General features: G+C 25.5%; 2 protein-coding genes across 2 annotated transcripts in view; both read left to right on the top strand.

The window, feature by feature from the left end:
* Nucleotides 1-18,756, top strand: part of LOC114119454 (NADH dehydrogenase [ubiquinone] 1 alpha subcomplex subunit 13) — a 189,456-nt gene that overhangs the window by 14,477 nt on the left and 156,223 nt on the right. The window lies entirely within an intron of this gene.
* LOC114119456 (uncharacterized) overlaps nt 9,943-18,756 on the top strand; it is a 72,297-nt gene continuing 63,483 nt past the window's right edge. The window contains exon 1 of the mRNA XM_050199356.1: nt 9,943-11,219. Within this exon, the coding sequence (XP_050055313.1) occupies nt 10,859-11,219 (361 nt within the window). The 5' untranslated portion in view covers nt 9,943-10,858. The remainder of the gene's footprint in view (nt 11,220-18,756) is intronic.

An 18,756-nucleotide genomic window follows, 5' to 3' on the forward strand; every position in this document is an offset into this window, starting at 1 on the left:
TAATATTACTTATTAATTAACACCATTAAAGAAATAATTATACCTATACGGCTATACTTTGTAGTTATAACTAAAATTATAATGAATTCTTATCAATTCTGCATAACTAATAAGTCTATTCCGTCATAGTATATTGATTTAAATCTATTAAAAAAAAAAGACGAATAAAGAAACAGTTTTAAGGGCTTTCGGTAATGAAATCATAAATTTGTATAAGAATAACCATTTCTATCAAGTTTTGAATAATGTAATGGAAGGTTCAATTTTTAAACATTTTCTTGAAATCGAGTAAATTTATTAAACAATTATTAAGTATCAATTTTTCCTCTGAAAAAGATTTTATTTACTTATTTGATTGTTATTCTATTATATTAAATATATAAATTTAAATCATTACACTATTAGGTAATCGGTACCTATACGCATAAGTACATTTTCTATAATACCTACCTAAATACGTAATATCATATTCCAATCAAATTTATTAAGCTATTTATTTAAATAAATTTTTTTATTTTTGCTTTTTTGCTATTCATTTAAAATGATATTAAATATTGATTAATGATTAATATTTTTTGAATATAATATAACAAAATTACAAAAATTGTTTGAAGAGAACTCAAAATATAAATCATACATGGTAAAAAAAAAACTCAAAAATTTGAAAAGTTGAAGTCTATAAATAACATAAAAAGAACAAATATATTAAGAAAATTATACTATGTCCAGGAAATAATAATACATTTTTTGGTGACATTTTCAACACGCGTTACAATTGTTATTGTATTTTTGAATTTAAACAAGATAATATATCAAAATAGATTTTGTGAAAAACTAGTTTTAGTTACAATTATAAATTGTAATTTGCAAATAGTTTGATGAAACATAGTTTTTCGTTATACATTTAGAAATTATTGACAAAATAAAATACCCATTGCAATCATACATGTATCAGTAGTAGATTTTTTTGAGATATGAGTTAATGATAAGTTAATATACATTTCCTTTCTTCTTTTAACGTTTATTATTACGATTATTAAAGTTGATACATATTAGTCATATTACCTACTCATATTATTGTTTCCCTTATTTACGTCTAATTAAAAATTATTTTTAAGAGCAATAACTAATTAATATCTATATAGGTAGATATTAATATTATAATATTTTTATTTACATATTTTACCGATTACATTTGTAAGTTAAAATTTCTAATTCTAATTTTGTTCTGAAAATATCATTAGAATATTTGTGGTACTCTTTTAATAAATTTGGTACTAATTGTTAATATACTTATTATTACTTTTTAATGTATAAAAATGGAGTGCATTGCCACCTTATTTGTCTTTATTTTATGATTTTCTGATATACCTATTTGTAGATGCAAGTCATTTAATAAGAACGAAAAAGCATACATTAAAATGTATACCTAATACACAAATAAAATGTTAATAATATTAGGTTTATCCAGTGGTGTAGTTACGAGGAGGGGGGTGTAAGGGGTTCCCTCCAAAACAAAAATTTTTTTTATATTGATTAGAACAAAATAAAAATGACGCTTAGTTTAACTAATAACTTGTAATTTGTATCATAAATATATTTACCCCCCCCCCCCCCTCAGCAGAAAAAAGTCGTATCTACGCCGCTGGGTTTACCTATAGTAGTTAAATACATGTAAATATTTGAAAAACATTATTTAAAAACATCTGTTATTATAATAATTTATCATTTTATTACTTCTTTTGTAGAAATTTTTTGTATTATTCTAAGAAACTTGTTTTTTAATTTACATATTTCAATATAGGTACTATATAATCCAAAATAATGCCATTCCAACATGTAGAGTTCGATTAATAAATATTTATTAAAAAATAAAAACACCGTCCATATTATGAATGAGTAACTTCCAAAATAATGTTTAAAAGTATTAAATTAATCACAAAACTATCAATTATCATTCTTGTTTAAAAAAAATTACAATAATATATGTATTAAATAATAGCGTACAATACATGTATTAATTAATTTTTATAATATTAACTTGAAATGATCCCAATAAGTAACATTAGTATAAAACTATAAACCTGTAAAATTGAACGATAAGAATTAAATGTGAGATTGTATAATATATAATATAGGTACTTTGTTAGTTTTTATCTATGTAATTTTAAATGGGTAATATTTTTAACCTTTTATGTTTTAAATCAGAAATTACACCTCTAATTATTGCTGTAGTAATAACTAAGAAGTATAGATAAATTTTATAAATTAGTGTATTTAAATATGATAAAAAAAATCGATTAGGTATAGATATATCTTACATTTTTAATTATATTTAATTAAACTTTATTTACATTGCATTTTGACGATAAATTTATTGGTTTTAAAATGTTCTTGTGTATTTTTATTTATTTTTTTATATTTGTGTATAGACATAGTTTTTCATAAAAAAAATGCTTTGGCTTTAAAATGATTTGGAGATTTCTGATAGTAAATGGAATTTAATTAGTAGGTACTTTTAGAAGGTAAAAACAAAAAATGTTATTTTAATTCAAAGTTTTTTATAAGTTGTTAATAGGCACTGAAATTTAAAAAATCACGGATTTTCAAAAATTCTCAATAATTTTTTATGAGCGTCTGAAAATTAAAGTTTGACGAAATTCGATTTTTACGCGTAAAATAGCGATTCCTTATTTAACGATTTTTTTTATAACCAAATGATCTAATATTTAACAATCTTGGCTAAAAAATCTTTATTTTTTGTTACCAATAATGTATCATTAAATTTAAATTTAACACGTACATTATAGTGACTCACAACGACGAGGTATACATTAGCGACTAGCTAATTGGTTTCTTATCTTACCTTTTTTAGTTTTATCTATTTATATTTCTAAAACAATATAGTAAAATGATTTTATTTATTTTTAAATCATTCTGTATAATAAATATATTATATTGTACTATGCTAGTATAATATGTTGGACGTTGGATTTTTAAAGGTATCTAATAATTCCATGAGTTGTAGGCCACGTTTCTCATGCATACATTATCGCAGGCTGGTCTGAAAGTTTATACTTTATGTAATCGTTCTTTTGATTTCTTCGATAACAACTTTGATCCCATTCATTTTTAGAGGGTATAGAAACATTTGTTCTCTGTTGTGATGCATTTTTTATATCTTGATGATTATCATTTATATCACTATAGTACTTAAATATTTAAAGTTATTTACTTCTCCAAACACATATTTTATGATAAGATAACAAAAGTTGTTATTTTTTGTTTAATATCCAATTTTCGATTAAAATTTGACTTGTAATGTCTATAAAAATAAATGCTTGCATTTGTATTTTTGAGATTTTTTGATTGCTGTAAGAATTACTTTTGAAAAACCGTGTACTAATTATACATTTCGAAGCTTAAACTATTAAAATTTGATCATTAAAAAGTCATATAAAACTCATATAAAAAGTTGTGCCTATGTATTTCCAATATTTTTATATAGTTATATCCTATATTCCTATACGTACAACTTGTCTGGGATTTCGCACTAAATGTTCAAACTTATGTTTAAAGTTTATCATACATAAATCAAAAATAAACAATAACAGTTAATAAATATCTTTAATTATTTATTATTTATAATTAGCTGAAAATTAAATTACAATAAATGCTGATATGAATATTTGGAAAAAATGTATTTTTTTGTACAGCTTGAGTTACATAAAAAAAAAAAAATAAATAAAATACTTAGGCGAAAATGAGGTTGAAAACATTTTTTTCCAAATCTTTTTTCTCCAATTATTTTACTTTTGACCAACTAGATTTAAATTTCGAATCTTTCTTCTCTCAAAATTAAAACTTGAAGCAGTGTTATTGCTTCAAAAACACGCATTATTATAAAACCAACTTATTCGTCGTTTCATTCAGACTTTAGAGAATTTTTTTTTAAAAAAAGTAAATGATTATTGATCACGAATTGTAATTTGTTACCTGTTCACTTATTCAGTATTCTTGAGTTTTATTATAATTTATAGTCTATAATTTTGTCTATATGTTAGTGAATATCTCTAGATTTGTTATGTAATCATGTAATTATTATTTTAGTGAAATAATTTATTTAATTAAAACTTAAATAAATTATAAAATAAACTTAGAAATTGCCTACTAAATGTCTCAATCAAGCAAATATTTAACGTTTAAAATAAGTATAATGTATGAGTTTATTTTTGAAGATTGTTTATTTTTCTACAGGTTTTCACACAATAAATAAATATACATAATTTTATATACATTAAATCATATTTAAGTGATCTATTATGTTTCTAAAGAATTATAGTTGGTTCAATTAAATTATATTACTGATTGCTCATTCTTTTTATGTTAATGTTCAACGTTACATCATCATTCATGCCAAGAGAATTTGACGTTTAAAAATTACTTTCTACTCTATTTTTACTGTTTTTTCTACTAGCATTCAATTGGCATTTAGGTATAAGATATTACTGAGAATAAAATATGACCATAAATATTTTAATGAATACTTAATAATTGTTTTAAAATCTTTGTATCATAACTTAAATTTTTTTGATACTTAATTTTATGTATGTATCAAAACATGTACCTACATATTTTTACGTTAATTAATTTATTATTGTTAAATTAGCCCATAAAACATTTAATAAAAATTAAACTAGCAGAATTTTCATCTATAATTAATTTAATACAAGTGATTTTTAATGAAGCAACTAATAAATATTTAATATTTACTAGGTAATATGTAATATTGTAATATGATACAATATTTAATAAAAGTGTATTAAAAAATATTTATAGTTACTTATTTTATAACTAATTGTATTATTATCAATTATAAATTTCTGTAGGAGGTATCTGCAGCTATATAAATATATCTCAACTTATAATTTTTGACTATTTAATTTAGTTACTTACATAAAAACATTAGTCATCATATATTTTAGTATGACCTTAGAGATACATAGGTATAAATAAAATATATTACATACCTACCTGTCTAATAGTAACTAGTAAGTAGTAACTATATAATGCATAATCTATTCTTGTAAATTACATACCTACTAACTTCTGTTATTAGTTGTACCTAAATAGTGTTTTTATTAAAAATTAACCGATTTAATTAATATGTTAATATATACTATAATAAAATGTAATAATTTTGAAATAGATAGTTTTCTTATCATAAATACAAATAAATATATGGTTTTTTTTTTATTTAAAGCTTTTAACAATCAACACCCTTGATTAAATTCAGTAAATGTAAAGCAATTAGATAATTTTTATTATTTTTATAATTCTCAATACGATTATAAAACGATTATATAATATATATTAAAATAAAAATGAATAGATACTATTTTCTTTTCGAGGGGCTTGTGTATGTTTATGTATAGTCCAAGAATGTGTCAATAATAGTAGTATTGCTTTAAAGTTTGTAATTTAAATAATATGTACGTAGGTACAAATAAATTTCTTTACGGTTTGCACATTTCATACAAATTATTCGCACATTTGACTATAAAAATACATACAATATTATATAAATTAATGTTTTTAGTATTTTTAAAAGAGCAATTTATTAGAAATCCAATGAATTGGAAATTGTGGTTTCCACGTGTGTAGGCACGTGATTTATCAAGGATAACAGTTTGCAAATTGCACGATTGTCGGGGAGGCAGACAATTGCCCAGGCTATTACTTAATTTGCGTACGTGATTAGCGACATGTGTGCGAATTTTTTTCTCCAACGTCACGTTTTGCTGGTATAGACCAGTGGCCAAACGTTGCCGGCACAGACCGTGTCCCGACGACGTCATCAGAGATTTCGCAGACCCGCGCATACCATCATATTACCAGCATAAATACAGGTCGTCATCATAATACGTAATTAATTATAACTAGGCACTAGCAATTATTTCCTCCGAGTTATATGCATCGTATTTGTACTGTCAACGGTTATTGAAGTGTGTTGCTATAACGTATATAATAGTTATTATTACATTTTTGACGGTTTACCGTTAGGAACACAAATATATTAAGTATACATATAGGGACCTACCTCTGAAGTCTGTGGTAGTATATATTATATTTTATTTTGGATCACTTTTACCAACTCACCTATAAATAAACGAGGTTATAGGTACCATATAAATTGTAAAATTACACATTTCTTTATTTAATGTTGATTGTTTTTTTCTTACTACAAATTATAAGTGTTGGTGAAGGTCTTGTAGGAAAATGAGTTTATAAATAGTAAATACAATATCAGGATCTATACTTACTTTAATAGTTTAGTGTTAATAATAAGATGCACTTTTTTGGATTTCATTGCGAACTTGATTAATAACGATAAACTAATTTCAAGGTGTTTCAAAAAAATATATTAGTTTTTTTATTGGTTAAATTAATGTCATGTAACATGACATTTATTTAAGGCATCAACTACGCACAGATACATTATATAAGTATTAATTTTAAATTTACAATAGTGTGTTCTTTTCAAATATTTACATGTCATTTACTTATATACGAATAATTATTTAATTACATTTTTTTTATTAGTAATAAAATGTGTAAATAAATTAAAAACTATATTACAGATATAAATTATTGTATGTGTTCGTAACACTCGTTTCAGGTATCATTATGTAGATTTTTTCTTGTTGCGGATCATAGTTTTATAATTATTCTAAATTAGTTTTTAATTTTATTGTAAAATAGTAGCGTTGATAAAATATGAAGTAAAATTTATTAATAAGATAATATATCGATTTAGTACAAAATTAGAGTGAAAATACTGTGTAGGTATATATTCTGTATACCTACAAATTAAAGATAAAGTATAATGTTAAAAAATTACTACTTAAAATTATTACGAACTATATTTTATTTCTAATTTATAAATGGGGGTTAGCTAAAAAAATAAATATATTTAGGTAAAATATCCGTAAAATAATTAATTATTAAAACATATTTAATTGATGGGTAGGTAGTTTGATTGTTAAATATCAGTACATAACTAATAGTAATTTAATAATGTGTTTAATGCTTATGAGTAGTGTTAATAATTCGATTTTTGTAGGTACTCACATTCTTAACTGTAAGTCGGTACATTATAATACATTATAATATAGGTATTCGTAAATAAAATAAATTTAAAAGAGTAGCATTATATATTATATTTTATTTTAAATAATATAATGCTTATAATTTTACATTTTTATCGTACGTCTATTTACTATTAGTATTTTTATCAATATTAAAATGTTTGTGGTGGTCGGTGGGCTATACATAAAATGTTCATTAGATTTTATAATAAACACTTAATGTTTTAGTACGCGTAAAATATTTAAACATCAATAACCTATAGTTGAAATATACAATTTTAATGATCTGTTAAATTTAATGAATTGTTTTGAAATTCGTCATCATACTTTTTTTTGCTATTCAATTCATTTTTTTTTTCAATGAATATTGTATTATTGAGTATATACCAGTAATATTATACCTACCACATGTACATAGTATTATCATATGCATCCACATTCTATACACGATAAGAATTAAAGGATTTCATTAAGATACCTAATTTAAAAATTTTTTCAAGTGCTTATAACTTAAGTGTTAGTATATTTACTTTCCTTTAATCTGTAATATATTATTGAAGCACACAAGTACACAACTATGTAGCACTTCTTCTTGATTTTGTTTTATATCAGTTTTATCGTTCAAATACCAAAATGTTTTTCTCATCAAAATATTTATTTTCGTAACTTACAGTTTTTACATGCATCTTTTACCTATTAAAACTGTCCTATTTATTTAGTCATGAGAAATTAATCGAACTTTCAGTGGTCATATTATGTTATCTCAATCTTATAAACGAACTATATAATATATAATATATTATACTGGAAGGTAATGTTCATGCTGTATCACCCTATATGTAATGATTCAAAAAGGTAAAAAAGGGTAAAATAGCAATTATTTATGTTCCAACAGTTCCAATGTCGTGTTATTCAATTGAGTATTTACCTGAAATTAAACTTTAAAGTTAGTTCATTATCTGTGTTTTCATTGGTTTTTACATTTACAATATTTTTTTTTTGTGATTTATGAGCATTTTAAAATTTTAGTATGTTATATATTCATGAATTGCTTAAAAATATCGTAAAATACCTACGAGAACACACAGATAAAGTTCTTACCTCTATAAGAATGATAAGTAGTATAATAATTTCGATGTAGTTAGGAACTAAAATATTAAAGCTAACAATATAATATTGTAATTGTACATGTTTGTAAGACTGAGGTTTTTTTCCGGTTGTGATGTCTTTTTAAAAACTTTTAAAAACTTTTTTAGTTTTTAAATAATTTGTGTATAATTGTTAAATTTAGTTGTATGAATATTTATTTTGACCAAAATAAGTGGTAAATCATAATAGTCGTACAATGTACTTCAGTTTGTATACTTATTTCTATCTCTTAAATTATTAGTTTTTTTTTTTATCGTTTCAATAGATATTTGATTCTTTATATTCTGCTCTAAATATTCTGCTCTAAATATTATTTATGAAATACGATATTAATCCAGTAATGCCTTAACTTTTACTAATTTTATCACAAAATATTTTGAATAAACAATTTACACCTATTATACTTACCTATTTTACCTATCAATGTAATTTATGATTTTAAAATATAAATCGATATCTATTAATTCCTATAGATTAATATGGTTGATTATTGTAAATTTATTGTACAAAAAAAAATACTTATACACACAACTATGTATTGTAATGTATTGTAAAATATACATTGATTACAACACACGATTCGTGGTAAACGTTTTTTAATACAATATGTAAATTGTAAGTATTGAGTGATATTGTTTGTAGAGTAACAAACATATGGTTGTTGATAAACTAAATTGATTTCTTAATAGTTCTACATTGGGAAGTGGATATTATTTTGTTAAAAATAGGTGACTAAAGTAGCTTAAAATGTATTAAATTATTCAAAAGTAATTAGGTATGAAAAAAACGAACATGTTCGATTTTTATGTCGTATCGTATCCAAAAATAATCACGGATAGTTGAGAGTGAAAATAAGAAATCAGACATTAAAGACCATGTAGGTACGCGGAACTGCGCAGGTATTAGTATAAAATAATGGTTCGCTAAATTTACCTATCTGCTACTTAATACCAAACGAAACCACACATCACTTTTTACTACGTTGTCATAACCGTGCTTTCGTGTTACTCTCGGTCCAACGATTGCTAAAACAGCGACAACAACAACAAAAAATGCCATTTATGAGGTCCAAACGAAACGGACAGTGTTACTACTATAAAATAGTAAATACTATTTAATAATAATACGTTACCTATTACTATTACAGCATAATAAATGTTGGTTAAACGCGCTCGTGCGCTGGCCGTGCCGTCGGAATAACAAATAAAATAAAACATTGTAGTCCACTACAAGTACGTATGTTATGACTTACGATTAGATTACCAACGGATTTTGATGTCGCTAGCTTTTTTTTTACTGCTCAAAATGAATTTTTATAAGGTAGCAATTAATGTGATTCATATAATAAGTAGGTAATAGTACGTAAAACAAATGGACAACATTTTGTATTCCTTTTTTAGAGTTTCGATTGATTTAACTATTTAAGTGTACTAATTATTAAAAAAAAAATATATCTTTTTATGTTGAGTATTATTTTTAAATAAAATTAAAATAAATATAAATAAAATACTGACTTGTAATTCTAGTATAAAAGTTCATTTTATTACTACATTTTAAAAGTTTTTTTCTGGAAGTTATTAGTGTTTCGAAATTCGTATTTCACGTCATAATGTTCATTCAGATTTTCACATAAATATATACCTAACGATAATCGTATTAACCGCAACAAGAACAAATTATACTAATCGAGCACTACGATAACCGGCCGGCGCGACGCGCGCGAACCAACAGACCGACTATAGTGGCTCCATCTGTGGGCCGCACGCGCGCGCCGGGTCACATGGTCTGACCGACAAATTGAATACCGTCTGGCGGTCCCCGTGATTCCGTGATTCCTCGCGTTTGCCACTCTCTCGGCCAGTCACCAACCGCACGTCGCGCAGTTTATTAGAGGGGAAAGAGCAGAGGACGGAAAGAGGAAAAAATTAAATAAATAGTGATCCGATCGACAAGACGACGCGAGCGAGACGGACGCGGCGCACGAATACGACGTGACCGATCGACCGGCCGTTTCTCGAGTAATAAAAATAATATTAATATACGAAAAACGGGACTCAGCAGTGACCTTTTTTTCCGCTCAAATTTATCCGTTCGATTTTTTTTTTTTTTTAATTTTTATTATTACTTGACTACTTTTTCGCGCGTTCGACCTCTAACGCGTCGCAAAATTCGAGCACGTGATCCGCCAGCGTACATTATATACATACTATACTCGTACGTATAGTCGTTCCGTCGGTTCAAATTTTTTTCCGTTAGGTTAAAAAAAAAAAGTCGTTTTTAGAGCTTTTGGATTACGTAAGCCACGGCGATATCGCCTCGCTTGGCAGGTCGCGGGTCACCCCGACAAGCAATATTTCGGCCTTTGATCGGCCGTCACCGTCTAACGAAGACATAATAATAATATCCTCGTCGACTAAGAGTCACCCGCCAATCGCCCGTCCGCCTACCGCGTACCCACCGGCGGTATGCGGACGTCGTGCGAAGCGGGCACTGGCGTCCGGCGAGACGGACCCTGACCCGGCGGTACCCTGCCCGGTACCACCCAGCAATGGCCTAAAGTCATGGTGAAACGGTCGCACTGCAACAGCAGCAACAGCGGTGGCGGCCACCGGCGGAGTGTTGTGGTGACGGTCAGCGTATTGGCGTTATACGCCGTGTTGTGCGGTGGCGCGGTGTCGGGCACGTCACTCGGTGACCGGACCGCGTATTACGGCGTCGCGGTGGCCGCGGAACGGGTGGACGACGCGGCAGTGGTGGCCGCGGTCCCGGGCTCGGCTGCAGTCAGGAACGGCAGGTCGTCGACCAACCTGTCGCACATAACGGGCACCGCCAGGAAAATCAAAATGTTCATCAAAAACAGATACCTGCAGGTGTTCCCGGACGGCACGGTGAACGGCACGGCCGAGGATACGAACGATTATGGTGAGTCCGATTTGATTATATTAAAATAACGTAGCTATCCTTGACTAAAATAAAAGCCCGCCGTGTGTGCGTGTGTAAGCCATCCAAAGTCTATCGTACTCGTGGTTTTCAAATTTGGTACCCATCGGTTGTTATTATTATATTCCCGAAGACGTGCATATCGTTGTAAAATATGAAAATTTAGCGTTTTAACTCGTATAGGGATTTGTTGGCTCACGAAATACGAATATTTATTTGATATGTGTAGTTAACATTTAATTGAGCTTAAAACCGTATAAAATATAAATCCACTATGATTGTTTAATTTGTCTTGGGTATCGTCGTGCAGGATTAGTTAGTATCTATGTGCACTAGCTATTTAATCATTCAATTAATAGAATACCTGTCTATGTCTAAAAAGTGTAAGCATATTGTATATAATATTAGAGTTTTTATAATACGCCGATCGTACGTCTTAAATTATAATATCGTCGGGTCGGTTTAGATGATGAGTAATAGTAACGTTTTTTCTATTCTTTTCTCAATTTTTTATTTATTCTACCAACGAGGTAATGTGTGCGATTTAACAGGAACGCGCTAGCGGGTCCTCGTCGGAAATTCTAAATCTCCAATGCCCACACGTTGCCATTAACCGAAATACGTCTTGTAAGTATTATAGACGTCTCGGATGCAATGTATCGAACGAAACGATCGGTCGTTATTACGCTATATTATAATATTATACGTCGCATAATATCGAAACGCCGCCGCGCTGAGGTGCAAATATGTTCTGATAGGTATAATATTATCACTCACACTACGTTTAGAGATTATTATTTATTAATCGGATGTATAATCATGGTTAATGGGCCTATAATAATAATAACACGGCCTATACGTGTTTTATGTAGTTGTATTATATCTATACACGATGGAAACGAATATTCCTGTTTTGGTACCGACGCCTCAGGTATCGATCGATATCTTTCAATTTGACAAGTTTCAAGCGAATCGTGTGTGTGAATGTGCTTTTAAACACCGCAATTACATGTTTTAATGTCTAAAACGATTACATATTGTTTTAACTTATATATTATACAACAGTTGTTTATTATAATATATTTCCATTGTCGAGTTCACCAATGTTGTACGCAGATAGAAAAAAAATAGGTTCTTAAAATCTAAGAAGATTCTTAGGGAGAGAGACGTATTAGCGATTTAAAATTATTAGAATAATATGAAACAACGTATAAATTTAATGATACATTTATAATTCATACTATAGAATACTTATAATCAATTAAATATTTTAGAGCGTGGTCATACTACAATAAAAAATAAATAAATGTAATTATGTATACAATTTGAAAATATTTGAAATGTAGGTACCTATTAAAAATTAGTTTTTCTCTAAAGACATAAAGAACATTTTATTTTATTCTGTAACTTGACTAACACATTTAATACTTATAGTTTTAGGACTGAATATTTCATAATATTATTTTCAAAGTATGTCAATAAATACAGTTCACGAGATATTACGTTTATTTTTAATACGTTATTTACTATGGTGTATTTAGTATAGATTTAAATGAGACTTAAAAGTAAATTATTTTTAAAAATCCAAGATATTTGATTTAAAACTGAATACATTTAAAATGTTAGGTACTTAAATTTCAGTTTAGCTAAATTAGACATTAGTAACAATAAAATATTAATTAAAGTAATCATCACAAATTGTGTATATTATTATTACGAATTACGATCTCCGATCTCTTTGTGAAAAGAATTTAATTAAGCTCAATTAGGTATTATCAATCGATTTTAACAATAATGTTTTAAAATATTAAATACATCAATATTCAATATGACATCAATTTAACTAGAATTAATCGTTTTAACATAAACGATACGTGATCACATTTAATTATTTATAACAAAACAAAAAAATATTAATATCGGTATAAATATTAAAAAAAAATAATAATAATAAAGAATATCTAAATTTTTTGATTAAAATGTAAATTATATATTTAATTGTTTTTTTTAAAAAGAAATTTATAAACAATTACATTTCATTACAAAAAGCATCGTGTTCTAGATGCGAATATTGTATTTCTTAAGTAATTTCGTTGTAATCTTTTGAAAATGTTTTATTGTACTTAGAACATAGGTAATACAATTTAAACTTAAAAATAAATTATAATTATTTGTTAGAATAAATTTGTATTAGAAAAATATACCTATTTACAGTTTATTTTATTTTTATTAATTTAAATTATAGGTATTATATTAAGTTTGTAGGTTTAGAAAATTGTATGATTTGTTGAGTTATTTAATATTACATAAATCATATTATTGATGAATTATTTTATTTTAATTTATTATTATACAATATTATTAAATAAATATTTATTAATTATACGAATGTAAAATGTCATTTAAAATATGAATTCAAAATAATTAATTTTATAAATCATTTTTTTTTTTAAATTATCGCAATTAGTATATCAAGAATGAATCGTATGTATATAATATATATATATATATATATATATTTATCAATGTACAATAGTTATAATGTACGAGATTTTATTTTGTGAAGAACAAATAAAATTGTCGACATATTATGTAACATATTTTATATATAATGCAATTATTAATTATTGTTCTCATATAAAAAGACTCAAGTTTTAGTCTATTTTCGATCTATTACGCTTCCGTATCTTATTTTTAAAATAATGTATTATAGAATATAATTTATTATCGACTTAATCAAAACTTGCGTAATCTAACTTTTTGAATTATTTTATTTTTTAAAAACATATAGGAAGTAATCACTGTTTGAATAGATTATTCATGCATAGTAGGTTCGTATCCCCTATTAGTTTAAATATCTTGGAAAAATTATTGGTACTTCCTACTTCAATAGTTATGTTAACTTAATCGCTCTGTAATGGTGGCTTTATATATTTTTTTTTCGTAGGAGTTATTTTTTTTCAATAAGTAGTATAGTTTTGTATATTTTATACATTTATCCATCTAGGGTACGAAAATATTTCTTTAATTATTTTCTGTTGAGAAATTGATGTATAATTTCATTATTTAAATAACCTACCTATACAAAAATGTTCTATTCCATGAAACATTTTTTATCTCTTCGAATGTTTAAAAACCAATCAGATATAATAATATTATACATTTCGAATTTAATGAATTGGATGAAGTAAAGTTTTTGGTTTTTATAAATATATGCCAATGTCACTTAAAAACTAAAATCGCTATTCGTAATGGTTTATTGTTTCTTTCAATTTTAAGCTCACAACTTAACTCCAACTTGTGAAATGTAAACTATCCATTTCTGGCATTTGGATATTTTTCAACTTAAATTTATTATAGTGTCGACTTTCCTGAATTATAAGTATGTCTACAGACAGGCGCCATTCCTGGTTATCCTTTACTGAAATAGTTTTTATTTTTAATCTAGTTGTATTTTATTTCAAATTTGAATTATTTTGTTAATGTTATTTCAATTATTTTTGGATGATAAAATCTATATTGTTTCTAAATATACTTGTTTACATCATAAATAATTTTATATGCCATGCTACAATGCTATGCACTTCAAAAAATACTATTAATTATTTGGATATAAATTATATAATTGTTTTTATCTTCTTTAAAATGTGTATTTCGATAAGAAATAGAATTAACGAGTGATCTACTATTTGTTTGAAGTATGATGTCAGAAAAATAATTATGTAAACATCAATTACATTTTTTCTACTACAAAGAACTAAATTTAATATAGTACATATTTTAATGTTTGTGTTTTATATTAATGTAATTTAAATCATTTGGTATTTGTACATAAATTTCCAGTCCAAATTAAAAAAATAAAAAATAAATAAAATTTGAGTATCAAGGTCACCAAAATGAATACAATAATAATTTTTCCCATCACAAACACATGTAAAATATACATAGGTATATACTATATACAATCTAGATAGTTGAATTTTGTGAAAACGTAAAGAGAACCGGCTTCTGTTCATTGTCCTCCGGAATTCTTTAGATTCGGATGATGATGAAAAGATAATTTGTTAATAAACGAATGTTGAATGAACTACCATTGGCAATAAATCAATAGGACTAGCTAGTTTTCCAATACCAAAAAGGACTTCATTCGTTATTCTAAAGGATTATAATATTTTAATTTTATTCAAGTATTATTTTGGTTACAAACGATTCTTTTCAATTTTGTAGTATAATAGTAATAATTATTATTTATTTCAAAATATTCAAATTTTAAATTAACTATTTATTTTTTACCATCATATCTATAGTAATGAAATTTGTACGTAATTATTTTATGCAAAAATGATTGAAAATATTATTTTTAATAATATATTATAGTCGTTAAGAGCAAATAAAATATATTTTACAGTTACATAATTTTTTTATGATATACTATTTTTTAATAATGCTTGATAGTAAGTAACATTTACAAAAGTTTAATGTTATACAAATTACCAATGTCGACAATTAGGAGTAAAATTTACATTCCACTGTAATTTGTAGTTTATTTAATAAAGATTAATTTTATGGTGGGATGTTAAAAAAAAAGATGTTTCTTAAAATACAGTACTACCTATAAACAATAATCATTACCACCCCATTATTTACATCACCTCAAAAAAATGAATAAACTCCATCTGAAATGTTTGTTTTGAAGTAGGTGAACTATTAATTTCTCTCTTTAATTTGAAATTTGAATATGAAAATTGATCAGTATATTATGTCTTTTGTAATTTATTATAATTTAACATTATACGTATTTAGTTATAGTATTACACCGATTATAACTAAGTTCATGGCTAATAAGCTTATAAATATCAAATTATACATAAATAATTAATAATTAATAACGTATAATACGGATACTTATATAATTCCATAATAATTTAATTTATTCTCTACACTTTAGTAATCAGCGAGGCAAAATTATAACTGCTTTAATATCATGTGTATTTGACATCTGTTATTGATTGTCTAATCGGTTATTTTGTCATTGAATAATTCTCGTATAAATATGAGATTAAATAATTGTGATTTTAAATTCAACACTACCTTTACGCGTTTATAGAAATGTAAGAAATATATAAACATGTGGTTAAATACAGTTTTCTTATTAAGTATCAGATAGTGTTCAAAATTGAATTCATGTTTTAAAAATAATTTTGCATTAAAAAGTTACTACTTATAGCATATTTTATGCTCATTCAAAAATAAATATTTTGCATAATACGTATAGCTGTATAGACTATAGGATGTATTGTATGCCGCCAGGTGGATAATAATTATAATTAAGTGTTAAATAATATAATAAGTTTAATAAACGTTTATTACATCTTTATTATGATGTGTGTTCAACTGTTAGTGGTTTTTTTTTTTATGAAATAGATTAGAATTCCTGTGGTTATTTTTATAAAAAATGTATTAGTTATTACGTGGTATAAATGTTAAATGTAAACACAATGCAATTTGACACTAATTATTGTTATAATTTAACTAGGTATATAATATTACATTTGTGTGGGTTACAAGAACCTTCAGTAAAAAGTATTAAGTCGAGGTCAAATTGTTTTAATAGATACAAACAAAAATTAAGATCTATCGGTGAAATTAATTTGCAAGAGCTATATTCAGACTAACAATCTGACAATTTAAATAAAATATTTATATATAACAATATAGTTATACTATGTCAATAATTAAAGGTTGTTATAATTACATAAATCCATATTTATTGATTAAATATTTAAATCACAATCTTAAGACGGTTAAATTAAATATATTTGTTAGTCATTGTTTTTATTTTGATCAGGTTTTAAGCATTATGATTTAGATTCTCATTGAATACTCCTTAAAGGTGTGAACTAAATTATGAATAAAAAATACGAATTTTTTTAATGTGTAAATTTCAATCTAAATTATAGAAGTTATTTATTCTACTATAATATCTTATGTAGACCATACAGTCTTAACGTTATAACCAGTTTAGAAAGAGTAGCAGACATAGAAAAATGTTTTCTCACGTCAACAGTTGCACAATTCAATATAGTATATACTGTCTAGTTCCGATGATTGACAAACAATACTTCCATGTTCATAATTAAAAAAACAATGAAAAAAAATAGAAATATTTAGATTAATAACGTACCTACTAACCACTTCAATATTTTAAAAACAAACATCACTAATTAGTGAATACAGTCATCGGGATTCAATCATAGAAAAGGGGTTTGCTAAATGTTATTGATTTAACCAGCTCTAAAGTATTTCGAGTTGAATAGAAAAGTATTTATAAATTAAAATCGTATCATAAAAAATGGAATCAGATAATGTACAATTATAACAATTTTAATATTCATAAAGGAGATAAGAAAATATATATTTAAAAAGATAAAATAATTCATTTAAATTATGCATAATACTTATCACATTTTAACTGGATACAATAATCAAATTAGCTAAAAAAGTATTTTTCTGATATTTTTCTTAAAAATGACATATATTTTAAATAGTTGTTTTTTTCATTTTCAACTCGTTATTGAACTGTATTATAACAGGAATGTTATATATTAGTTATTATGTTATAAATGTTTTAATATATTTTTTTCAAACAATATATTGAAATATAAAAAACTTAAGCGTGTATCTAACCTGTACAAGTTGTTTGTAATTACTTATTTATATAAATTATTATATCAAGTAGATATTTTGTCAACAGTCATTGTGTTTGTGTATGTAGTATACTAGTATGTATAATGTATATAATATATTTTTATTATCACAAAGTATAGTTTATACTATACAGTATTATCAATAATTAGTTGTTAGTAACTTGAGTAAATTTTATTAAAAAAAAAAAGAAATAAAATAAACTGCTTATTAGCATATTGTCATTTTGAAATAGTATAGTTGCATTCTGTACTCCTAGGTATCCCTTATGTGCTTATAAACGGGTTAAAAATGTGTACAATATGGAAGACTGATTATATTATTTATCATATTTTTAGTGCTAATCCTCTTTAGTTTGATTCTCATAGATGTTACAGCTCTATGACCCCAATGAACTGTCTCGTTATTATTCGTTTCTCATTCATATTTCATTTTTAACTATTTACATCCAAGTCCATTACACTAATAATGTGTTACATGTGTATATATGACCTCTTATAAGTTGAAATCATTTCATTTAGTAACTTATAATGTATTAATATAATATGTAATCTTTTTAAATCTATTCAAGGACATATCTTGGCAGTAATCGAAAAAACCAATATGGAAAAAATAAAACTTATGTCAATCCACATTTGGAACGATAGTTTGTAATTTTAAATCATTCATCCATAGTATTTGGTTGGGAAGATTTGAAGTATAGTTTTTCTGTCTTTGTCTAATATACTTGCTAAATAAGAATTAAGAAATATTTTATTCCCATGCAACAATAGTTCTATAATAAAGTTGTAAAAATTCAGAAAAAATTTTTTAA

The sequence above is a fragment of the Aphis gossypii genome, chromosome 2, assembly GCF_020184175.1.
Source record: "Aphis gossypii isolate Hap1 chromosome 2, ASM2018417v2, whole genome shotgun sequence".
NCBI lineage: Eukaryota > Metazoa > Arthropoda > Insecta > Hemiptera > Aphididae > Aphis > Aphis gossypii.